Raw genomic sequence first — 25,983 nt, 5'->3', positions numbered from 1 at the left:
CCCGGGTATGACCCCCCTGTGATGCTGGAGTGCCCCGGCTGGCCAGGCAGGATATAAACACAGCCTGCCCCGGAGCACAGGCACTTGTCAGCTGGGATCTCCCAGAGCTCACTCCACCACACAACCAGGCCCAGGCCAAACCAGGAAGACACTGTCTTACATCATGATTGGCAAGACTGTGGCTGCTGTGCTGATCCTGCTCCTGATCTCAGCACTTGGAACACAAGGTAAAGAAACTTTTCCTCGAGCTCTGCTGACTAATGGCCAGAGCAAATGCTGGTGGGGAGACACTGTGCTGTCCTACCAGTGCAGCAAAGGGCTCTCCCAGTGCTGTCAGCAAAAACCCCCATCTTGTGCTTCCTGTGAAAATACTGAACCACTCCACTGCTTTTGTTTTCCAGGTGAGGCGGTGCCACGCTCGGCCATTGAACTCCGGTGCCAGTGCATAAGCACCCATTCCAAGTTCATCCATCCCAAGTTCATCCAAAACGTGAACCTCACCCCCAGCGGACCTCACTGCAAAAATGTTGAAGTCATGTGAGTGTTTTGCAAAACCTTCCTGATTACTTAACAAGAAGGAAGCAGATTTTGCTCTTGATAGTGTGCAAGTGTTCTGTGAGCAGTGTGAGCAGCCTGTAGAAGCAGCTGCTCAGAAAACAGGACAGCAACATTCCCTGCTCCTACAGATGATGTGCTACGTGTTGGGAACTGAGTGTTGTTTTGCCAATCTCTACTTGTTGAACACATGCAATATTTTGACCTAAATTCTCAGTCATCAGGCAGCAAATAACTTTCTAAAACTCTGAATTCCACTGGCTTGTGAAAATGCATGGAGCCATGCTGAGCAAGAGATAAAAACCATTCTTTTTAAGGGCTAGGTCAAAAAAATGATCACACTTCTGCTCAAGTCAACGATAAAAACTACCAGTAGCATACAAATTGTTCCAGTTACATTCCAGAACTTTTTCTGTAAGTAACCAAGTTCCTATGGACTGGTAGTTCCTCTGGACTGGGCAGTACAATTTCTGAATCAAGATGGAAAGATTTAACTCTTCAGTGAAAGACTGATACCAAGCCAGTTCGGGAAAAAAAGCAGTTTTGAAGAGAGGGAGAGTCCTGCAGATGGCTTAATGCATCAAATAGATATGAGAAGATACTAAACCAGTGAAAATGATCCCTTTATGTTAGGCTATAGCCTCAGTTTATGCAGCTTAAAGTGGAACATGTCAGTGTATGGGTAGAATGATGTTATTATGAGAGAAAGGAGACATTGCCTTGGATTTCACTGAACAGCCCTTTTCCCTTCCTTTCTTCCCTGTTGCAGAGCTACCCTGAAAAATGGCAGAGAAGTGTGCCTGGAGCCCAGTGCTCCCTGGGTGAAGCTGATCATCAAGGCAATTCTGGACAAGTGAGTAACTTCTCCTCAATAAGCACAGCTTATTGAAAACCAGTATTTTAATCGAACTACCAAACACAGACGGGTGTGAAGAGCTCAAAAATTCTGTCTCCTCAGGCAGTTATTACCTTTGTGTTCACTAATTGTGACAAACACTGTGATTGCTTTGAGCCTTAATTACAGCATTAGCTATTGAAGCCTTACTGTGCCACACATCTCTGGGAAGGTTACCTTCCTCTCCCTTAAGGCAGAAGCATTTTGGAAACCTCCAGCGCAAGTGCTCAGAGAATCTGAGCATTAACTGACAGGTTTTCTCCTGCTTGCAGTGGCAGAAAGCAGCAATCAGTTTTTCAAACTACTGGCACATAGATAAGTGGGGGGAAAAACAGGCTCCAGTTGTCAAGTGAAGCATCAAATGATGGAAATGCACTGCTGTTGAATCATTTTGGGAATGTTATGACGTACCAGTGTCCATTGGGTTCTGTCACAGCTTTTCAGGGTCTCGGGTACAGAAGCAGAGAGCGGTGGATTTCAGCTGACACCAGCAAATCTTACCTGTTGTATGGTTGATTTTTAATAGCTTCCTTTTCCATCTTCTTTCTTTCTAGGGCCAACACCAAACCTGAGACAGAGTCCTAAAATAAAGAAGAAAAATGTCCTGACTTCTCCAGCAAGGCAAAAATAGGGAAGACATTCACCCAGCTTCTGACAGTTCACCTCCTCCTGCCTCCTACATTCACAATGTCACATCATTTAGAATATGGATTCTCTGGTTTGTAGTTAGTTGAGAACAATACTTTTAGTCTTTTAAACTGGTCTCATTGTGCAGGAAAGAAACCACTGCCACCTCAACAAGAAGGCAGGAGAAATGGCTTGTGAAGGAATATGGAGATGATTCTGGAATAATTTTTGCTAAACACAGCTGGAACAGTGCAGTGCATGTCCAGTGGAACTTCCACTAAATGATTCATTCCCTTTGTGCTAACAGTTTAGGAAATGACCAGCAACAATTTCTCCCCAGCAAAGCATGGACAAGTAACTTCAACTGCACCTGGGTCACTGGCACTCACAGTGGGGTACTGGCTGAAGAGGGGAGTTCCACAATTAACACGTCAAAATTCTTGTACACCGGGTTTTGTGTCATAATTTTCAAGATATTATTTATTGTGAGTGAGTGTTGTGAAGGTATAAACATATATTTTAATGCCATCTTTTGGCTAGAAAAAAAAATTATTTATTTATTTATAGAATAATATTTATTTATTTATTGAAGATTTTTATGTTTACCTACCTAATAAATACTTGTTGAAATGTTTTCCCTTTGATATTGTTTGTTATTAATTTCCTCGTTGGAACAGAGAACTGAAAAAAAGAGGAAGCCTTTTCTCTCAGTTTGTATCACATAAGGGGTTCCAAGAAGGGCAAGGGGAGGATCTGATTTGTGGGAGCCAGCAAATTGAAGCAGCATATTGCTGCCTCTGTAAAATGTAGATAATGAGAGGAATTATGAAAGTTATCTACTGTCTTCCTCTTTCTTGTCAGTGTTTTCAGAAGTCTGGACAATAAAATTCCCAGATAGTAATGACCACATACTGGTTAGTCACAGAAATCACAAGGCCATAGCAGTGTGGTGCTCTGACAGCACAGCACCTGAGAACATGGCAGTGAACAAGGGGTTTCATTAGCTTAAAGAAACAGGGAAATCTGATAAACATTAAGGAAGTCACTGAGCATCCTCCCTAACTCCTGTTAGGAGGGAGGACTACATCAGGGGAAATCCTAAGAAACAGAGCTCCAATTATATGGCCTTATATCTACCTGTAACAGAGCAATTTACAGATGAATGTTGAAATTCAAGCAGCAAACACTTGTGAAATGGGAAAGCTGAGCAAATATTTTGATATTTGTTTAGGTTTGGTCTTTTCCAACAAGGAGCCACTCCATATTCTGCACAATCATCTCATGTTTGCTCATGGTGCAAGACATAAAAGGAGTTTTTGGCAGTGTTTGAGCGAGTTCTTGTGCAAGAGGACAACTATTCTGACCACATTTTCCTCCCTGTCCCCATATTTGCCCCTGTCCCACTGCACAGCATTGTACAGGCTGCTAGTCCTCAGAATGCGAAGGAGTCAAGGTTTCTCAAGGAGACAGGTTTTGTTCAGACTTGTCTTACAAGTCTAAGTCTTCCTGTAAATAATCCTGAGGGATTTTTATAAGATATCTCCTTTCAGAGATGTAATTTGGAGATAAGGATGTTGCAAGTATCAGACAAGAATGGGGAGAGGTTGGGAAAGACCTCTTGATCTGCACAGCCGTAAAAATCTGGGTGTATCCTAAAGGACTGACATCACTTTTAGTGTAATACAGATAGGCATAACCTCTGCCACCAGCAAAATCCCAGTCAGGTTACTGGGAGCTGAACCACAGCTGAGAAAGGGCTTTTCTCATCAGTTCTTCTGTCCAAAATGTCAGCAATGGCTGCACTTGTAGGACCCTGGGCAGAGCATCTGAACCTTCCTCCGTAGGCTCATTGGTACCTCAAGGGTAAAAATTCTAGCATATCACATCTCTGTTCTGTGTGCAGTCACAGAATACCTTCCTTAGAAGCACAACAACCACTCTCATGCTTCCAAAAATGTGTTTTTCTGCTCTTGGAGACTGCTAAGTGAAGCACTGTGGCTCTTCTGACTTGGTATCTACCTTCACCAGACTGGGCTGCTCTTCCTTGTCTGTAGAAGTCACTTATGACATGTGTTTATCTGCTGTCTTAAACACCTGTGATTATTCTAAATGCATGAGGTTAGAAAGAAAAACAAGCAACTTCCTAAGTGTTTATTTTAACCAAGTATCCTTACAGCCCTTACTGCCAGATACTTTCTCCTTTCATATTATGAACAGATTAGAGTTTCAGAAGAGCTTAAGTGACTTTGGTGATGATGCCTCAGTCATTTTAAGCTCATCATTTCCTGCTTAATGACTAGAGAGACTTCTCAGTACAGAATAAAGCATCTAAATCCCATTAGCCAAACTGAAAAAGACAACATCCTTTCAGAGAGCAGGAGAAACTAGTTGAGTTTTGTCTTCATAACACACTGACCAAATAACTTCAACCAATTTGTATCAAAATATAGTGTGCAAGATTGAGATGAAAAGTTCTTGTAATTATGCTGGGTAAATGTTTGTGCACAAGGCACTTCAGCATGATGCAAAGAGCTGAACAGAAGTTCTATATGCACAGAGGAGGGAAAAAGTCTCTTTATTTTGGCTCGGAGAGATGTCTGGTAATGTTGTATTGATTTCCAAGTGCAAGCTTAGCATTGTTGGCTAATACCAGTACTCCATGAAGAAGTGCAAACAGAAAGTGACGGATAACAAGAACAATTTAAAGAATAATTGAAAATATACAGCAGCAAAAGGCAGGAAAGTTTGAAGTGCCACTGAATGGACTGTACAGAGGTTTGGGTTTCTTATGCAATGCTCTCCTGTGTTAGGAAACCTGCATGTGCAGATCCCACCTCTCAGCACTCAGGCTGCTGGGAGTGCACCTTTCAGGTATAAAACCTGATGGGAAACAGCACCAGAGCAGGACCTCTGTCAAGAAGAAAATCTGCACAGCAATGGATGGCAAATCTGTTGCTGTCACTTTGTTTCTCTACTTGGTCTCAATGGCAGGGTCAGAAGGTAAGAAAATTATTTATTAAAAATCATGTAAGCAATTAATCAGTATACACATGCAAATGCAAGTGGGCTTACGCTATGTCCATGATGACTTTTTGCAAGAGAAGTGCATCCTCAGTAAACTGTCATTCAGAAGTAAAAAGGATCATTTGTACCTGTTAGGATGCTGTGCATGTTTCCAGGAGTAAAATATGCTTCTGTCTGCAAATGAATTTATTCCTATGCCACAATATATATGCTTGTCTCTAGATTTTAATAAGTGCTTGAATTAAAATAGGACCTTTTTCCCTAAATATGTCAATAAAGATCTTCTTTTACAAATGACAATTTTATCCTTTTTGCAATTTTATTCTTAGTAGGCAGGTTGATGACAGAGCAAGAATTATCCTGTTTGCAAGAAAGAATAAGGAATATCTTATTTTTATCTGCCATGATCAGATGATCATGGCAGAACCTTAGCAATCCAAGTTTAAATTCAAATGCACCAGCACATCAACAGCTCTGAAAACGCAGATGCTGTGTTGTGCAGATGCAATTACTTTTATCTTAGCATGCAGCAAATCAGAGTGTCTGAGAAACAAGAATGAGGCTACAGGAGAGAATGCAGTTTGCTTTACAGGGGGGCAAATAAAAACACTGTTCATGTACCCCGAGATAACAGAATTTTGTTCCACAGGTAAGGCCCTGGAGAACACAGATAAAAGAGGCTCCCAATGCCAGTGCGTAAGCACTCATTCCAAGTTCATCCCTCCCAGGACTATTCAGGATGTGAGATTAAGCCAAAGAGGACCTCACTGCAAACATGTGGAGATCATGTGAGCACTTTTCCTCAACAGCACCTTGCTTCCTACAGGAGGAACCAACCCAGCATTTCTCATCCTTTTTACTCAAGTACTTTGAGTGGCAGGATGTTTCCCTAGCAAGCCTCAGAGACATCAAGTATCAGGAATGAGGCCTTATGTCTAAAGGAATAAGCTATTTCCCAGCCAGTGTTACAAGCAGCTTCCAGACAGTATTTTAATTCTCTTTCTGTCATCTTACTTATGAACAACATCGGAGGGCAGAATCAGATTCCCACAACACAGAGCACAATTAATAACTTAGACATTGAAGAATCAATCAAAGACACAAGCTTTATCCTCTTGACATGAATTAAAACTCTGCATGTGGCAAAGTTTGAAAGGCCCCAAGTTATTCCTTGTGTCAGAATTTCACATGGAGCATTTCCCTGTTTGAGGAGTGGGGAATTTGGATTATATTCCATGTGGGTACGAAACAAAAGCTACAGTAAGCTTCATTCAATACCACTCCTGGAGCTATTTACAGGAACCAGGGCAGTGCAGTCAGTAAACAGAAAGGCTCTGTCAGGCTTTTATGCTTTCACTATGGTTTCTTAAGCAAATAATGGTTATACAATTATACCCTCTGTGCAGCACTGCATGGCATCCTGTTCCACCTCACTGGGTATTGGTAATTTAAGCCCGGCTTGGTTAAAAGAAATACTTTTAAAGATAATTAAGTTCCCAAAAGATCTGCTAAAGAGTGGCCAGATAGAGAACTGAAACCAAATAGAAAATTCATTAGGTTCATCATAAGATTATAGCATAAACACCTGTACTGACATCATTCATAAAAACCCCCAAACACATAAGACAAAACCAAACAAGTCCTTCATCTAGTGGCTAAGAGAAATTTGCAGCCATTAGCAGAAGTGTGAGGGACACACCTGGCCCTAACTCCTGTGCTCCTTTCCTGGCAGAGCTACGCTGAGAGATGGCAGGGAAGTGTGCATGGAGCCCGCTGCGCCCTGGTCCAGCTCACTGTAAAGACTCTGCTATCCAGGTGAGCTGTTCCCTTTCCTGGAACACCTGCACCTAAAAGCTAATTTTAGAAGGCTACTTAAATTCTTGGCATGCAAATGTTCACCCTCTTCAGGCATAGGTAATTCTTTCTATCAGTTCTCTCTAAAGCAATATTTCTACATGCCTGAGGAGTGAAACAGTTTCCTTTGATATCTTCCTGGTGTGTTAAACAACGCAAAAGGCCATGGCTATGATGCCCCTAAACCTCTGCTGACAGACAGCACATTTTGTGTGTTTGACACCTCCAAAAATCAAGATCTCAAAAACTCACTTCCTCTTTCTGGGTATAATTCAGACAGGCAGCTGGCATTTCCAAGATCTTTCACTGCTGAAGACAGGGACAATCAAATCCCTACTTTGCACACAGGCAGATGAAAGTTCTTTCTGTGGGAGCAGTTCATGCATGAACAGTTTTGGTTTTGGTTTTTTTTTCTTTGCACAAATGTCCATTGGTTGGTACAGTAAAAATAAGTAATTAATGATTGGTGAGCACTTACTGCTCTCCCTTAGCTTGTATTAATAGTAATTGTTTCTTTATTTCTGAATTTACTTTATACTTAATCTAATCACAGGGCCAGGGACAATGTTGAGTCACCAGTCAAAGAAAAGTCAAGGAAGAATAAACGTTGGATTTCTGCAAGGATATGAAATGAGAGAAAACATTGCTGCTGAGAATGCCATAATTTCTGATGAGAATGCCCCTTCTGCTACATCACTACAGTTGATTATTTTTCTTTCCCTGAGATGGTTGCTGATTCATGCTATTTTCTTTGCTGTCACTCTCTCTTAACTTCTGTCTGTGATAGATCAAGAAGCTCAAGGTTAATGAAAGTGTTTAAGTGTTGTAAGGATGAGAATAAGCAAGATGAAGTTAGTTACCCCTAAATGGCCTGACTGAAACAGAAAGAGAATGGATACAATTAGCAAACACATGAATAAACACATAATAAAGAAGCATCTGTGTAGCTTTGAAGGAAGTCATCTCTCACACACTTGTTGCAGTTGTTTGAAGATGAAAACAAGACAGTATGGACAGATGTGGCAGGTCTCACAGGCAGAGCCAAACTGCCTTTCTGAAATGCTTTCACAGCCCTCACTAAACATTGGAAATAATGAGGCAAAGAAACATGTCTTGGAAATGGATAAGTAACAGGTGAATACATGGAGATGAAGGGCAGAATGAAAAGATCAATTTATCAATTTTCATTGATGAAGGGACATCACCCATGGATTCTTACACTACCTTGTGTGAGGTCCTGCTAGGTTTGGCCATCCCACAGAGGATCTGGGAAGGTCATTTGCCATGAGCTGAAGTACTCTGGTGATGCTAAATGATGATGTGAAAACAAGGCTTATCTATGAAGAACTGCAGAAGGACCTTGGAAGAGTCGCTGATTATGCAACAAACTGTGGAGAGCTTTTTGGATAATTGGCTAGCTGAGAAAGGCCACTTCGATGTGATACCGTTGGATAAGGATAGGGGAAACAAGCTGGGGATTAAGCAACCAGTGTCCAATCACTGACAAAAGTCATAGTGACCTTCGCTGAAACAGGAAGATGGGGGAGAAAATCGCTTGCCAGAAAATGAAGATAGCCTAGGTAGAGTAGCTATAAGAACGTAAACATAGAAACAAAATAATCATTAGAGCATAGAAGTATGTGTGGTTGATCTAAGTGTGCTTTAACCAATAATGAGCTCAGCTTTTGCAATATGTATAAGCTTCATTAACACCAATATAAATATGTGTGAGCTATCAATAAACTTTGGGATTTGCTGTTCACGCATATTGTGTGAGGCAATTCCTCCGCCGATCATGACAACAAACTACTAGGTGAAATTCCCTGCAGGAAGTAGCCAAAGTGATTGACACAGGAAAAAAATTAGAGCTCCTACAGAAGTAAAACATTCTAGGCTGACCTTTGTTGTGGTTTGTGTTTGGTTTGTTCCGTTCCCCCCTCTCCTAGCTTGGCAAGTTGGTCTGGCTCAAACCCCCAGTTATGTCAATCACGGTTTTCCCCTCCTCATTTTCCCTCATTATCCCTTATTTGTCCTTGTATCCCCTCCCCAGGCCTTCTGCCAATCACCGGCACCCCGCCCCAAGTTCCAGAATCTTCCAGCTAGGGTGTCGAGTGATTGGCTGGTAGGCCTGGGCTCCTCCCCTGACCTATCCCCATTGATCCACACCACCCATCAGTCTTCAATGTATGCAAATTTTCGTTCTGTGATTGGTTTCTTGTGTACCCACCCCTTCCCTGTAAAACCTGGTCCCCGGAGGGGCCCGGGGCTCCTCCTCCGCTCGCCACCTTTGGGTGGCCGCCCTGTACTTCCCCTACCCTGGATTAAACCAAGTTACTTCACCCAGCAGAGGAGGGCCGTCTCTTTTCTTCACTCCTGCGGCGTGGTTGCTTCAATATCGGTGACTGTTTCCTCTCGCCCCACCCACGGTCGGCACATGCCACTGGCTTCGTGCCAGGAGAGTGCCGGTGTAACTGAAGGTGGCTGGACTCTCTGAATCCCTTCAGCCGGGCCCCCCTTAAAAACAGCCACAGCTTCAGACCTTCAGCACACAGGAGAGAGATCTCAGGATGATGCTGGGTGCACGATAGGAATACCAGATCAGGAATGAAGAGTGTTTGTAAGTGACAAAATGGGATTTGACTGGGTGTAAGGAAGGTGCAAGCAAGCATGGGCTGATACCTGAAATACCTCCTGTCTCATCAACAGTTCCAAGTCACTGTAAGCCTCAGGGTAAAGACTGGGAGATCAGGGCTTTCAGAAGGGAGCAGCTAAAAATAGAGACACTACATCACCCTTGTTACTTCTGTTTGTTGTGCTGCAGTTTCCACTCACAGACAGGAAGATGCAGGCAGAAAGACACACATACACGTATATACCAAGAGAAGTTTAGAAGTCATCTTTCCAAAGAAAAAAACCACATTATTTACTTCAATATAACAAAAAATATTAGGTCAATATTTTTCTCTCCTGTTAATTCACAGATTAGTCTGAGTTGGAAGGGACCCAGAAGGATCATCAAGTCAACTCTTAAGTGAAAGTCCAATATGGGGATTGAACCTGTGACCTTGGCATTATGAGCACCATGTTCTATCTGACACCCTAACAGACCACATTTTTTGTTATATAAAAGGACTTTGCAGCTTACATATTTATTCTGTGTTGTTTTTCCAGGGTCATGGTGAATGGTTACATGGCTTAACACTACTGTTGATATGTCAATTCCCATTGATTTATTGTTAATTTCTTTCTACAGTCAAAAAGATGTTTTGTCTTAGTGACTTGATTCACACTGTTTATGGCTGACCATATAAATCTGATTTCTGAGGTAGAAAGTGCTGAAGTGCAGATTCTAGCAGCATTCATCAGACTAGGCACACATGGTGAGAGTGATGGAGGACTCAAAAATGCCATGAGTGCCCTGTGGGGGTCAGTTTTGTGAGCCCCAGGGTGGGCAGTGGGGTTTGGAGTTTGACCCCCAGCAGCCCCCTCGTGGAAGCAGCTCAGGACTCAGATGTGAATCCATGAGCTGACTGAAAACCTCCACTGTTCCTTCCTGCAGCTGCACCACCAGGCTTTGGTAAGCAGCAAGGTTTTACCTGTCCATCAACCTGAGATCCATTGGATCATCAAATTTACATATTACAGCTTTTACACCAAACAGATCTCAGTTATGAGAGTGAGATGAGGGTGTGATGTGTGTTATGGCCACTGACCGCCTCTAATTTAATCAAAAGTTCCTGGCACAAACTTCTTCAAACTCACCATGTGTTTCCTCCTGCCACTTCCAGGTCCTACTTGCATAGTCAGAAAATGCCTCTGGCCCAGCTGATGAGAGGCAGATGCAAGATAAGCGATAAATGCAGCCTTATAGGGCAGGTAAAGCCCAAGTGCTGGTGCCTAACAATTCTCTAGGTGGACTTAGTATCTCTTCTGTTCATAGCACATAGATAAATTTTATTTGTAGTAGGTATATTTGTTAATATTTTCTAGTATTTTATGTTAACACTGCAGGTGATACTAATGCATCCTTTTCTTGTATTACTTTACACCTTATATTAATATTTTCAATGCATTTTCATGTTGAGTTAGAGCAAATGAAGCATTTCATGGAATCCACAACAAATTTTTAAATGGAAGCTACAATACAGAATTGAATCTTTTCAAGCAGAGCTGAAATACGTACCAAAAATGAATATGCAGTAACATACTACTGTTTTTATAAATACATACATTAAAAGGCAAATCAACCTAAAAGCTGCTACTTTGTGATTCCAGAGGGATTCAGGAAAGTCCAGCACTTGCTGTGATCTGACTAAGGCTACATAACCATCTATATTTAAACACTGAAGTTTGAAAAACCCCACAAGCTGACCTAATCCTTTCTCCTTTCCTTACTATCACTTCCCCCTATAGCAATTCTTATGTCTAGCAGATATTTTGCTTTTTGCGTGTCTGTTCCCTAACGTTTGCCTCATTGCAGACTTCCACAAGTGTTTGCACAACACTGGGCATAGCTTCTGAGCAGCGGAAGCGATTGTTTCCCAGCTCCTGTATTTGTTCCTTCAGCCCTCTGCAGCTCAAGTAGAATGGCAGCTGAATGCCAAGGCCCTTGTGGGCAAAAGGAGGTGGTTTCAGAGGCCAGAGTGAGATTTTCCCTGGGTACAAGAGTAGCTGGAACAGAGGACACACAGGAGGCAGGAGTTGACAGACTAGCTGAAACCTCATTCCAGCAAAAGCTTGGCCTCCTGGGCGGTCTGTTTGCACAACTTCCCAAGGGAGAGGATGGAATTTGCCTAAAACAAGACAGACTCTTAATTTTCTCAGGGTAAATTTATCAGCTCAGGAGCTGGAGCATTCCTCTGGACCTGGAGCGACTCAAACAGTTATGGACTGAAGCTCAGCCTCAGTAAACCGTAATCCCCCTTAGTGTGTCCCTTGTGCAGGGGCATCCTTTGCTACATGCAAAGATTAACGGATCCCAGTCAAGATCCTAAAGATGCCCTTTTGACTGTTGTGCTTATTAGACAAGCTGATGAGTCACAACAAGCCACTAGTTTCCATCCTGCAACATGGGGAACACAAGTTATATCCTGCCTTAGAACATAGGCACGGGAGGTATTTGCTTCCTTTTCAGCAGTCTTTCAGTAGTCAGACTGTTGTGTAAGTGCTGTTTTGTTCCCTGCCAGCGTGGTTTTTACAGGGTTTAGCATGGAAGGAAGGTCTCTGCTCGCGGCAGTATCAGCTCACTCAGTGACGCCATCCTTCCAAAGGAGCAGCAATTCCATTTGCACAAGTCATCTCTGATGGCTGGCAGGGAAACAAGCTGCCACAATCCCATAATGGATTTGCAGTTGCCATGACAAAAGCCTGGATGAGATCCTGGGCACAGTGCTGAAGGGATGTAGGGAGAGCTTGGGCAAAACATGGCATGCCCAGAAACACAACCCAGGAGTGCCTGGCCTTTGGGCTTGATCTCATGCCTCAACATTTTCACACCTCAAATTGTCTCTCTTACTCCCCCTTCACACAGTCCCAATGAAACTGCAACTTTGGTGAAGAAGTGCAGGGATTTATATTCCATTACAAACATCCTGCTCTTTTAGACAGATACTCACTCTTAGTTCAGGGCAGGGCTCATCATAGGTAGAGCAGGCTCTTGGCTTCACTTTTGCCCTGGGGATTTCTGCAGATCTGTTACTGCCACACGCAGGAAATAGCTGAGCCTGGCGATCAGGAGCACAAGCACTCACTGATTTCACTTGGGGATTTGAAGGGGAATTCTCTTTTATTTCCTCAATATTAATAACATTTCAGCACACATCAAAATTATATAATAAGGCTGCAAGTAGTAACCAAGAAAAGTGTGATCTCTAATCAAATGTTAATTTAACCTCTGTGTGTGTGCATACATATGTGGAGACACAGAGAGAACTCAAAAGAAAAAAAAAAAAAAGCAAAACCTTCCAAGTAAACTGGTTAAAACTCCAACATCTACAATCTGGCACCAGTGAAACCACACAACATATACATCATAATAGAACAGTAGCAATAAAATATAACCCTAAGTTCCTAGCAAAACCCTCTCCTGATTCACATCTTCAGAGAAGTAAATGTATTTTTCATTGAAGTTGTCTAAGAGACACAGCTAAGGAGCAGCACTATCAGGAGTCAGTGTCTTTTGTCAACTTAATAGTCAGCAAGAGTTAGAAGAGACAAAGCTGCTGGATCTTTTCCTGGGATAGTCCATGCAGCAATAGGAAACAAATTAATTTTTATCACAAAGTTCCTCTTATCAATTTAATGATAAGTGGTACACCGGAAACTACAATAAATTATGGGCAAACAAACATTCTTACTGTAAATAAACTGCAATGCTTTACATGCTAAAGATGATTGAGTTTCTATGAAGGCCCCAGATTTGGGGAGAAGTACCTCATTCAATCCACAGATCCCAAAACCACAAAGCTTTGGGTCTGAAGACTAAAAGCAGCAAAAGTCACCATGTCAAAAGGACGGTGTTTTTACTGCACTGAAACAGGAGGCTTTCTCCCAATCACACACATTCCAGCTGGGTTTGAAAATACAGATCTTAATTCGAGCAAAAGTTCAGCATTTGACCCCATCCTCCCTTGGAATTGTCTCCCTTGCAAGCTATTATCCCCAGCCACAGCAAATAGAAGCTCAGCATTCGTACAACAAGGATCCCTAACAGAAAACTCTGTACAGTGCCATAGCTCTCACTCTTGTGTCCCTTTGCTAGGACCTAGGGTTGCTGTCACTGAAAAGATTTCGGAAAATACTTGTTAAAAATGTCTGGAATTACGGAGGAAACAAAATCAGCTGGGTTCAGCAGGTCATGCTGTTTCACTTGCATATAAAGCTTCCTCTGTTTATCATCCATTAACACGTGTAACATGAAAAGTACAGGCATGATTTTCAAATCCATTCAGAATTCAGCATCTGCTTCCTTCAGAAAGCTTTGAATACTGCAGCGTTTATTAGATACAAAGAATTAGTGATGAATTTACTTTGAACCATGCCCCTTGAACAGAGGAAGAAAATAACTAAAATGAAAATATTTTATGTCAAAATAATGCTGAGGTAAAATCATGACCCAGTAAAGAGCTTCTCAGTAATTTCAGCACTGCCTGAATTCCACTCTGATGGCTTGTATCAGGTAAGCAGAAGCTGTCACCATAAGTGGGAATAAGAAATTCAGTATCTCAAGTATAGACCTGATACATCTACAAAGAACAGTTATAACCCTGAAGAAAATAATAAGTGACAATCTATTATTATTATATTATATATTAACTTATTATATTATTTTAATAAATGTAACTGAAACCATTCTAAAGTTGCATTATTAAATAAGGATATGCTTTAGAAAAAGCAGAAAGTTTACAAGTCTACCAAAATAATCAGAATGTGTGACTATCATAGACATATTTTAACAAATTAATGCATTGTATTAATTGCATTTGCAGAATAATTCCTCGTCATCTAGGAAGAAGTTTCACAATAGTCATGTGACTCATTTTTACTGCATCTGGGAAATTCCTGTAACGCAATCTCTGTGCCAGCAGAGTACAGAGGCTGGGCACAAAACGGTATATAAGCAAGAATCAACAGTCCTCACACACAGCAGGAATCAACAATCCTTTGGGACTCCAGCTCACAGAACCAGACCTAAACAGGCCAGCGAAAAACTCCTGTTCAACCATGAACGGCAAACTCGTAGCTGTCCTGGCTCTTTTCCTGATCTCAGCAGCTGTGTCTCAAGGTAAGTAAAGCTTCCCAAAGTCCCCCTGGCTGCAGTTTTGCCGAGGCATCAATTGAGATGCTTGTCCTTGCAGGGTAGCTTTCTATTTGTCTCCCTAAGTTAGTCTCTTTTGAGAGATTTTCAGCACCTCTCTTCAGTCAGAAATCTACCATGTAGACCTCAGACTGAAGAGTTACTGACATCTTGTGGGAAATATTTTAAGGGTGCAACTTGCATTTGCTTTATTTTTGTTTCTATTGAAGTGTATGTGGCTAGAGACAGGTTCTTCTGTGGCTAGAGACAGATTTTTGTTCTGGAGTGCTTTAATGTTTCTCTCCCTTCCCACACAAATAACAGTTTATCATCTCATATTTGTTGCTTAGTGACCACGCTGCCTCAAGCAAGTAATACATAGTTGAAAGGGAGAGCAAACGATTTGAACATAGAACATGGGAAAACCTGCAATTAATGAACAAATCTAGGGCTCTGTCTTCTGCAGAGTGGCCAAGTTTTTTTATCCAGATATTAAAACAATGCAATTAACCATACTGTGTAGTCAGTATGGTTAGTAACTGCAAAATATGTGGGTTCATTTTTAAAAGATTTATTAATTTAGTTTCCAATGTAGTTGGGCATCAGTTCCCCTGGAACCCAAGTAACCCTGCCCATAAGATGAGGATTTAGGCAGCTTGGACAAATGCAGTGTTTTAACTGAGAATCTTGTTACAATAGAGCAGCTGTGCTTTATGTCTGATACATGGACCATAACAGCACCTGCCAAACCCCAATGTGCCTTTTGTGCTCACAGGCAGGACCCTGGCAAGGATGGGAACCGAGCTGCGGTGCCAGTGCATAGCCACTCATTCTGGGTTCATTCCCCCGAAATCCATTCAGGATGTGAAGCTGACACAGAGCGGCCCCCACTGCAAGAACGTTGAAGTCATGTAAGTAGCTCTGCAAAAGGTTCCCTGCCCTTCCCCTGCACTGCTGCCACCACTGCTGGGCTTTCAGGCTTCACAAGCACCACAGTCAGCATGCTGACCTCATGCAGCCAGACTTGGCTTTTATTTTGGGAGGGATAGTTTTAAGTGAAACACCCTGTTTTTCAACATCCCTATGACCTTACATATTCCTGAACTGACCATTGTTCAGCTGTCAAGGGACATATGAAATATTTCTAGTAGTGGAATGTGAATTTCATGGACTTGTCAGCTCTTAGTACACAAGGTAACGATGTAGTTTGAATCCTGCATTTATTAGGCAGGCAGACTCAAGGAGAAAAACTAAGTTCCAGTAAGCACATTTAGGGAAACAGTGAACCAACCTAACCTGGTCTGAACAGCACAAAGGAACTAAAATGTTAAAATTTTTATTCTGCTCAAACAAAACTTTTCACCACTGGAGGTTTCAATAATTGTGTAAGAAAGCTTTAGTAACATAAATACATCCGAAACAGGTATTCATAAATAGAGGGAAAGATTTTTGGGAATATGTGTCTGCTTTGAGAGCAGACACAGAGACTCAGAGTTCAGGATGGTTCTGGTGTCTTCAGCTGTATAAAGCAAAACAGCCAAGTCTAACCTGGAGTAGCTGGGATTAATTGATACTATCTGACCTAAAAATGCAAGATTACATTCTGTGAGTAAAACAAATCCATGTAGTAATTTCCTGACTTTTCTTTATTCCCTGTTTTGCAGAGCTACTCTGAAGAATGGCAAAGAGGTGTGCTTGGAGCCCACTGCTCCCTGGGTACAGCTGATTGTAAAGGCAATTATGGCCAGGTAAGTCCCATTACCTTTCTCTCTGGGCAGCTGAGTGGCAAACCTCCCAGAAAAAGCCAGTTATAGGATTCTATGGTGATACTTCCCATTCTTTCTTAACCAGATTTAAAGAACAGGGAAGCTTCCTGCTTAACTATAGAATCAGTCTTAGTTTTTCTGGCTGTGCTTCAGGGTCCTTGCTCAAGCTGATATGTCAGTACTAAACCTCTATCAGCAACTCTGTCTGCAGAGAAGCACAGAAGTGTTTTTCTCCCTTTGAAAAATAAGGCTTTAAAAAAGTCATCTTCCCCTTACTTAGTTGCTATTTTTGAGCTAGTGAGGTTCTTGCTGTGAGGAACTGCAGAAGCTTGTGCTGGCAGACCTTTCCCAGCTGGACACCAGGCATGCACACAGTGGGATTTCAGCAGTTGCTTTCGAAACATCAACTTTTTTCTCCCTGTGTTTCAAGATGGCACAAAGAATGGGAAAGAGACCCCACACTCTAAACTGTTTGTGATATGCTAAGCAGTGGTAACGTGAACCTTCTTTTAAGTTATCCTCTTCTCTCACCTCTTAACAGGGCTCAAAAAAATTCTGACTCTCCACTCTAAGAAACACCAGGACAGAAGAAATCTGGGAACTGCTTCTGCTCCTCTGTCAAGAGAAATATTTGGGAAGAGCTTCATTCAAGCAGTGCACAATCTTCCACATGCTGCATGAGCGTTATGATGTTAATGCTGGATGGTTTTATTTATTTATCTATTTATTTAACTATGTGTATTTAAGGAAGTCTCACTTTGGTCAGTGTTGTCCATGGGACATGCTGCCCTGACACTGAAGGAAAAGTGGTTTGCTGAAGGACATGGAGAACCCTCGGCAGCCACTTGAGCCAAACATATGCAGTGAGGTGCAATGCACCTGCAGCACAGCTTACTCACACTAAGCCTGATCATTTTGCTATTTCACCAGCAAACTGATGAATCCTCCTGCTCCCCTGGAGCGCACCAGTATGTTGTGTCAACAACAGCTTCCTGAACCACAGTCAGCCTGTGGCCAGACTGTGAACTGTAATGCCTCACTTGGAGAACCTAACCTACAGAATGTGTAATGCTCTATTTGGTATTTATGGTTTGTGATTTCTGTGGTATTTATAAATGTATTTATTGAGCAGTTTCTATGTAAGAAAGAAAACAGTTATAATTTATTTAATTTTTACTGGATTTTTCATTCCTGCTATCTGTTTGTGGAGAAATATTCACAATCTCATTACTCTGTACTTGATTGTATGTCTAATTAACTACTCCATCAGCTAATGGAAAAAACTGTATTTTACATACCTAGAGTTTGATTATGAGAGTGTAATTATTCCTAAAAATGTACTATTAAAAGTTTTAAATTAAAAAAAAATTGGTTTTCTGCTTGATCTTTTAAATCTTCTTTAGCTTTATTTGAAAATTCTACTTTATTTTTGCCAGCCTGATTTCTGGAACTGAAATGAAAATTTTTAAGTCCATGGTGCCATAACTTTCCCTGTTATGGTAGCCTGGCACTCTTGACTACACTAACACAGACTCTTAAGGTGGACTAAGTAGCTCACTCTCCTGTCTTCAGGCTGTTCCAAATCCATGGGGACTGGTGGGGTCTAGGGCAAGGCCCCTTCTTTAATTCCCTTGCAGACAAAAGAGTTTTACTCCCAGATGCCTAAACACCATTAAGTGTCCACTTCAGCCTCACACTTGTAACTACTACAACAAAAGACCACTATCTGACCATCAAAACACGAATTTGCCACCTTTACTTTGATACCCAAAGAGCAAGCACTTATCCTGGTGTAACAACTGCTTCCTATTCTGGTCCCTGATATGCAATGTGCTGAACACATGATTCCTCCTTCTCTTAAAAACTTCCCAGAAGGAAACAGGGAATAAGAGAGAAAGGGCATAAGTTTAAAGACTATTGTTTATAACTAGAGTATAACTGTTTTTTTTGAGGGATGCACACTCTTATTTCACTTTAATCTACAATCTAGATAGTAATAAAACAGCAGAGAGATTTTTGCTGGGTAACTTTGTGATCATAAAATAAGACAGCTGTCTCTGGCTTGTTTTTTCTTGAAGACCCTTCTCAGTAAGCTTGATGCCCGTCCTCTCCTTCACCATTGTTATTTTGGCATCAGCTAGAAGAGTTCTACCGCTTTAAACAACGTGTCCTGTGGTCCTCCAGCTATCAGGCCATGCAGAAGCCACGGGGGAGAAGTGCACACTTTGGAGACATGCAGAGCCTGCAGTCAGTGTCTGTCTGGGTACATATGCACGTCTGTGTAACACAGCAGGCAGCTGGCCAGCGGGTGATTAAGGGTCAGATGTTTGCACCACAGGGAAAGGATGGACCCTGAGATTTCACTGCAGCTAACTACATGCTGTTGTCCATCTTCTCCTTTTCCCAATCCAATGAAAGTTTCTTCTCCCCTCAGTCACTTCATTTAGCATCTAAACTGTCTTTCTACAAGACTGTCAGAAGACCATTCCACTTTACAGCTGCTGTGTGCATTCACCACCTCGCTTTCATTTCAGTGCCTTCCACATCATGAAATGCAGCAGAGGTGTTTACATATCCTTTCTGTCCTCTGGTATTCTCTTTGCCCCTTTACTTCACCTTCCCTTCAAACCACTTTTATTTTCTTCTTGCACCAATAGGTTAATTTGGGGGGCAAGAGAAGTGGCAACTATCAACTGACCAAGCGAGGACCTCCTGTCATTTCCCTTTCCTCAAACTCCCCTTCCCATGCCTGGTTGCTGGAGCTCTGCTCTTGTATGGAGAACTGCAATTGTCTCCTCAAGTGTCTATGATTGCTGTCCTTGCAATATTGAAAGTATATTTCTCTCAAATGTATAAACACTGCAAACTATAGAGGAAGTCATGGGGAGAAATACTGGAAAGTCCCTGAAAAATACTCCTAACTCTTCCTTAGAAGTACAGAGAATGCAAACATGAGTTTCTTGGCCTCAATTTCTCTGTCTGTGCTGAATATTGGCTAACATAAACATAATGTTGGCTAACATAAACATCCTGGTTTTGTGTTAGGTGACAAACGTGCTTAACTTGCTTTTGATTATGGACTGCTTCCCATTCTAAAATGATTGTTTTTCTTATGCTCTTATCACATAACAAGGGAAAACCCCATTTTTCCAGGAAAATTATGCATACAATGGACTTAAATTGCAGATTTGTTTCAGGAATTTATTCTTGTTTATAACAAGATATCATGAGCAACTCTACAGGAAATGGATCCTTTGGAAATTACACCAACTGCCATGGAAACTTTGGGGTCAGCAAACAGGCATTTTGTTTCTGACTGCACAGGTGAAACAAGAATTTTGCCACCTATAAAAATAAGCCTGAGATCTCTGCTGTTGGAAAATGTTATGAAAATTGACTTTTATATTACCTGCAGTTAAATTACTTATAGTAACAATCATTGGTATCAGTCAGTGCAAAGACTACTTCACAATCCCTGTGGAATTCTGGAGAGGGAGATTCTGTGGAAGAATCTGGAAGGTTATAGGTATAACCAGGCTCACTGCCCTTTCATGAAACAGGCAGCAGTGTGACGTCTCTACAAGCTTCTGTGGGCAGATTTCAACATAGCTATGCTGAATAACTTTTCATCACTAACAAATATCATTTATTTTAACAAGCATCAACCTCTGATACACCCAATTATTTTATTCCATGGAAGTTCAAATTCATGAGGAATGTGATCAACATTTTTTTGAAAGAAAAGGCTTGCACTAGGTTTCCCAGAACCCATCTCCACTGACTCAGCCAATAACACTAGCAGAAAAGTGAAGCTAAGACTGCACCACCCAAAATGCACATTGGCAACTTCAGTATCAGTTTGTCCATTTCACCTATTCCTTACTAGGGGACAGGTGAACTGGGGAAAATTCTAATATTTTTATCTTTTGCAGAAAACTTTTTGATACATAGACACCTTATAAAAATCTGTGGAAATAAGAAGTCGTTGGGCAAGTGGCTTGAGAGCATATTTGAATCAACTTACCTCCAGTGAATCAACTTACCTCCAAAAAAGCCTTCAGTTTTTGAGAAGGAGAGTTAAGCAGCTTTTCTGACTCAGCTAAATACAAAAATAATTTTTAAGCATGAAGTAACATTCTTGCTGCACTCCTAAGATTCACAATTTCTAGCTTTTTCCTTGAAATAATTATCCAGAATGATGAAAGTTTCATAGCTCATAAGAGAAGCAAATTAATAAGTCCACTCTCTTAGCCTCATTGTTTTATTAAAGACATATATAATGTTTGCACTGAAATGAGGAGACTTCCAAAATACTGACAATTCTTCTTTTCCTCTTCTGTTTTCAAGGTCACACTTTTTACAAGTTTGCAAGCAGACAGGAGAATCAGAATTCAGCTGTTGTGCTAAAGCCAAAATGTCAATAAAATTGCAAAAACTTAAAACACCATTTCTGTATGAAGTGTGTCTAAAGCATCAGTGGCAGATTTCATGAAGAATGAGACAGGACATGTGAATGAGAGCATGGACCACATGGGCTTTTTCACTTGATGCAGAACTTCTTGAAGGAATGAGAATGTGTGTAAAATGTACAGGAGAAGCAAGATATACTAAGCCCAGAAAAGGACCAAAGAGCTGAACTTGGAACACCCCCTGCATTTTCTTGCTATTACTGAAAAGTAAGAGTTGGTCCATGCAGGTGTCAGACCTCTGTGTGAAAGGAACTTAGTCACTCAATACAAACAGTGAAGAGCAAGTGACTTGTCAAAAATCCTGACTCTTTGAAAGCTTTGTGTTTGACTTATCAATAACCAATGAAGGAATGCACAGCCACCCAGCTCATTCATTGCTGAGCCAGACATTGCCAGCAGCAGACCAGTAATAAAGCAAATAAATCTAGATTTGCTGACTTACTGCACCCCTGTAGTCAAAAATTCCATCAGTCCTCATTTTCTGCTTTCTTCTCTGTTTGGTGCTTCACCTCTGAGAGCAAAGCTTGTGATCCTGCAAAAGAGAAGCAATTGACGTAAGCGCTGCTCACCCTGAGCACAATCTCAACGAGAAGAGCCAAAGAAAACAGGCTCTGCTGTAGCTGGTTCGTGTTGAACACTGCAGCTTCACCCACTCCTTCTTACCACCAAGGAAAACCCAAGAGGTTTTCGCATACACCAATCTTTCACCAAGGTCAGCAGAGACTCAGCTGAGGAAGGAATACGGGAAAGAGCTGTCAATCCACATGCTCACACCTGACCTGTTGGCAGGCCAAATGGTGGAGTCATTTCCATGTTGAAAAGTTCCACAATACTATTCCTGCTTAGAGGAAAGGATGAGGGAGAGCATGCAAGGTCTTCTGATACTAAAATGACCATTAAAAAAAGAAGAAAATGCATGAAAAGTACTCTGTGCAGTTTGTTTCAAATGGTGTGTACCAGGAATACAAGCCAGGGCCATCCAGATGGAAAGCACTGTTCCACTGCTGGTGGAACAGTGCTCCCCTAGAAAAATGAGGATTTGAACAAACCAAAAAAATCTCATTAGAAAGCAATGATTTTGTTAAATTCAAGCTTGTTTTCAAGAGCTAAGGGCAAAGTTCATCTAAATTAAACTAATCTTAGCTCACAGCAAAATAGTATTTGGAGCTAAGTGAAATTAGTATTTTCAGTCAATGTCCTGATCAATTTCATTTTATGGGGGCTTTCACTGTCTAGAAGAAAACCGAAGGTAAAAATGCTGCATTTCAATGAAATCAAATGTTGCTTTTTTTCACTAGCCAGTTTTCCATGGAATGTTCCTAGCTTGCTGTTTCTCTTGCCACCTCAGTTTACTCCTGACAGCAGTACTCACTAGCAATTTTAATTTCTTAGTTCTTAAGAAAGAAAAAATGCTTTGCTCATGTTTGTTGCCACAGCTTTTAGCACAATGTCTTGGTATAGTCCTGTATCCTGCATGTACTGAAGAAATTTGGAGTCACACTATCTGGAAATTTTATAAAAGGAAGGGAAAAAATAAAGAAAGACAAGATAATGGGGAAGAAAACCATTGACAGTAAACTCAGTGGTGATCACATTTACCAAAAATGTTACCAGTGTGTTTCCTCCAAACACCTCCTTCTCTAAACACCTCCCTATAACAAGCTGGAAGGTTGCATGTCCCTCTTGCTGCTTTGTAGGCTATTTTGGATAATTCAGTAACAATTAAGCAAATTCACTGGTATTATTTTTCCTTCCTTCCAACATATAGCAGCCATTTTTTGTTGCCAGGAACAGTCTAATTCATTTTACCACAGACTCCAAGTACTCTGGAGACTAAACCTGCACATGGCACCCAAAGGGCTGTAAGGAAGCATTCCCTGAGATGGCAGCTTCAGTGTCTCCTAGGGTGTAAGGCAAGTATGATTTCTTCATTTTTCCTTCATTGCAACACAAGCAATGAAAGTAACAGACAGGACTGAAGTCTGGGTGTCATGAGAGAAGACTTCAAACATTTTGTGATTATTCCAAAGAGTGTTCCCATTTTCTTGTGATCAGATATCTCATGTCACTGTTTTCCCAAGTGATGCCATCACTTTAACCAAAAGACCACAACTATTCAAAGCATATTCCCAAAAATTACTCAGCTCCACTGAGTCCGAAAACTGAAATTGCCTTAAGCCATGTTGGGGGGGAATGTTGATTCTGGGACCTTGGATTGGGGATTTTTTGGGTTGAATAGCTCATTTTTTCAGCGACTCATACTTTCTTTACTTGCAACTCTCTGCAGATGGAACAAATTTTATTGTATTTATTTCTAAACAGATCATTTCTAAGTTGACTAAAATCTTTGTTATGAAGTTCGCACAGATCCAAGGACAAAAGCCTGCAGGCAATTTGTAGGATGAAGAGCATTTTCTGCTCCTGGTAAGGCCAAGAGGAGCTCTTTCTGCCTTTCAGAAGCTGTGATGACCTCAAAGGCTTATCAATTGAACAACTCTGTGGGAGTGGAAGGAGTCACACAGTTGTAATCTTTGTCCAGGATCATGCCTGCCACTAAAAAGCCAGGAGATTTTTCCCCCTCAGCAGAGGTAAGATCAAATTGCTTAAAGAGTTGGGTCCCAAACTCAAAATAAAGCCCCTCCTGTCTCCTTATATGTTAGGTGTAAAATACCAGAACCACTGAATCCACCACCAGTCACTCACTTTTTGGGAATTGTTGTGTGTCCAGGAGTCCCACTTAGTAAGGTGACAGTGAAACCACAGTCTCTGCAGTCCCACCAATGATCACAGAAAAGGTCAGCTGGCACCTGAAACTGAAAAACAGAAATGATGGCCAAACACATGGATTTCAGAGCCAACAGGTTCTATTTGCCAAGGTAATGCCTGAGTAATACAAACACATTCCTTTCAGCTATCAACAGTGTGTGTGTGTATGCTCACGCTCTGATTCCCAGCAGTGGGCGTGGTGAAAAACCTCTAACTCTGGGGAAGGGAAAAAAAAAACCTGAGGGCTCCTGAATGTTAAATTTAGGTGAAGATGCAGGAAGGCAGGCAGGAAAATACTGAGCATCATTTGCTATAGATCATTATTTTAAATGTGAATTTTCACATCTCAAAAGGTATTACAGAAAGGAGCACACAACAATATGTGATGTGTGCCACAATGCAGCTGGCAAAATGGAGTTGGGATTCTCCATGACACAAGGTGAACACTAGGACACTTCTATCTCTTACAGCTTCTGGTATTATTTTCAAGGGCATATGGACTGGAAACATTTTAAAACTTGAGAAACACACAGGGAAATTGAAGGAAATAAAACATCTGACAGATAGAAAACTTAACTTGCACAAAACTGCAGCTTGAAATTTGGTTTCTGCCTCCAGCAAATGTGTTTGTACTTCATGACAGAGCTGGATCCACAGGAGGATTTATAGGTGCTAGGGAGCAGCACCTCATATAGACAGGGAATACTATGAAGCATGCTGGTATAGGTAAAAAAGGTAACATAATGAAGATGAGAGAATATCAGCAGTCCATATCCTCTGACTTCAGTCTGTACTAGGTAGCAGTGACTCGACATTTTACAGATCAGAACATAAACCATTCCTAATAAAAACCCTGGGGGAAATAAGACTGCTCCTTCAGAGATTGGCCATGTTAAATGATTTCTAGGTCATGATCAAAGTTCACCTTACTCTTGTATCTGGGACACATCCTCCAAGGTAATTCTCGTGCACTTAGGAGAAGTCCTCACTTGTTGAAGTGAGACATCTCTTGTTTAATTGTCTTGTAGCTCTCCTGGGCCTGCTGCCAGTGAATGGCTCACACTACAGGTGCCAAGCCAAATAAATACCTGTTGTGGAAAGGCACACAGCCGAACTCTGAAACAAAGGAGCCAAATAATTTCCTGCATGTAATGAATTAAGGACTGGATAATGTGAAGGTAATTGAGACATAAGGTTTACTGTCTTTATGTACCTATTCAGGGCCTGCCTGGGCTGGGAGTGCTTTCTGTGTCCCAGTAACCCTGAGACCCAGGCTAAGGACACGGAGAGATTTCACAGAATCACAGAATCCTGGCCTATCTTCACACAGCAGCTTCTGCTAAAGAGCTGGGTGAGTTGAACAGGAACTTCAGTGAGGCAAATACAAATCTTGTGGTGAGCTCTGTCCCAGCTACACTGACACCACAACTTAAAATAACTAATTTAAACTTAATTCAAAATTACCTTCAAGGTCTCTTTCAATCCAAGCCATTTCATGATTCTATTAGTTCCACCTGCACTCGGTGCATGGCAAACATTTATAATGAAAGAGGGCAGCAGGCAGGGGAAAACTCAGCTTTCTAAAGTGGTGCTGTCTGTTCCCTATCTTTTCTGTACTTGCTAAAGGCATTTTGTCAAAGATGGTGAAGGGAAACAGGGCAAAGGTTACAATTGAAGAGAATTACTCTGCAGCTCAGCCTTGTTGCTGCTGTCATCTAGACTGAAGAGACCTTACTCACATTTCCACAGAAGGGAACTAGAAGCAATCTGAAGTCTACAGGTACAAAGCCTTGCTCAGGCAGATGGTCTTGCATGTTGAAATAGCCCCAGAGACACGCATTTCCCTTGTTCCAGGCCTGTTTGTGCAAGCCCTGACTCAGAGGACCAGGCTCTGTGCCATCTGCTGCACCGCAGCACGTCCATGACTTGACTGCTGCTCTGAGGGACAGCTGGCTGCAGAGTTTCACACATTGCTGCTCCATGTCTAAAAACAGCTTCACACTCCAGACCCCAGGAGACATCTGGAATTTCCTCAGCAGTAACCACTGTGGAATGAGTCTGATGGGTCAGTTCTTGTGAGCAGTCATGCAAGCATAAAGCCAAGTGCTGTCATGTAAGCTGTCCTTACTCATGTGTACTGTCTAAGAGCAGTGTGTAATCTGACTGCGCACGAGTGACAATGAGGGATCTGCTCCCCACATCACTCTGAGCTGGATCTGCCAACTATAATTG

The 25,983-nt window shown here is 41.6% G+C and overlaps 4 protein-coding genes across 4 annotated transcripts in view; 3 read left to right on the top strand and 1 right to left on the bottom strand.

Moving 5' to 3' along the window:
• LOC118686377 (ras association domain-containing protein 6-like) overlaps window positions 1-23,787 on the bottom strand; it is a 59,626-nt gene extending 35,839 nt beyond the window's left edge. The window contains exons 1-3 of the mRNA XM_054514670.1: window positions 23,689-23,787; window positions 21,428-21,517; window positions 1,952-2,031 (exon numbers count right to left, since the gene is read on the bottom strand). The gene's annotated coding sequence lies outside the window, so the exon portion shown is untranslated. The remainder of the gene's footprint in view (window positions 1-1,951; window positions 2,032-21,427; window positions 21,518-23,688) is intronic.
• LOC118686208 (interleukin-8-like) lies at window positions 164-2,035 on the top strand. Its single transcript, XM_036382276.1, has 4 exons — window positions 164-227; window positions 402-537; window positions 1,325-1,408; window positions 2,005-2,035. Exons 1-4 carry the CDS (start codon window positions 164-166, stop codon window positions 2,033-2,035), a joined length of 315 nt encoding a protein of 104 aa, XP_036238169.1.
• Window positions 5,014-7,584, top strand: LOC129046676 (interleukin-8-like). Its single transcript, XM_054514671.1, is given in 5 exon segments — window positions 5,014-5,077; window positions 5,751-5,889; window positions 6,834-6,883; window positions 6,886-6,916; window positions 7,509-7,584. Coding segments are annotated over 5 exon segments (360 nt in total).
• Window positions 14,678-17,088, top strand: LOC118686206 (interleukin-8-like). The gene is made up of 4 exons (XM_036382274.1): window positions 14,678-14,738; window positions 15,526-15,661; window positions 16,415-16,498; window positions 17,058-17,088. The coding sequence occupies exons 1-4, from the start codon at window positions 14,678-14,680 to the stop codon at window positions 17,086-17,088; spliced, it is 312 nt and encodes a 103-aa protein (XP_036238167.1).
• Window positions 23,788-25,983: the final 2,196 nt, after the last annotated feature.

The sequence above is a fragment of the Molothrus ater genome, chromosome 4 (genome assembly GCF_012460135.2).
Source record: "Molothrus ater isolate BHLD 08-10-18 breed brown headed cowbird chromosome 4, BPBGC_Mater_1.1, whole genome shotgun sequence".
Lineage (NCBI taxonomy): Eukaryota > Metazoa > Chordata > Aves > Passeriformes > Icteridae > Molothrus > Molothrus ater.
This window is presented reverse-complemented; position numbering and strand designations above follow the sequence as displayed.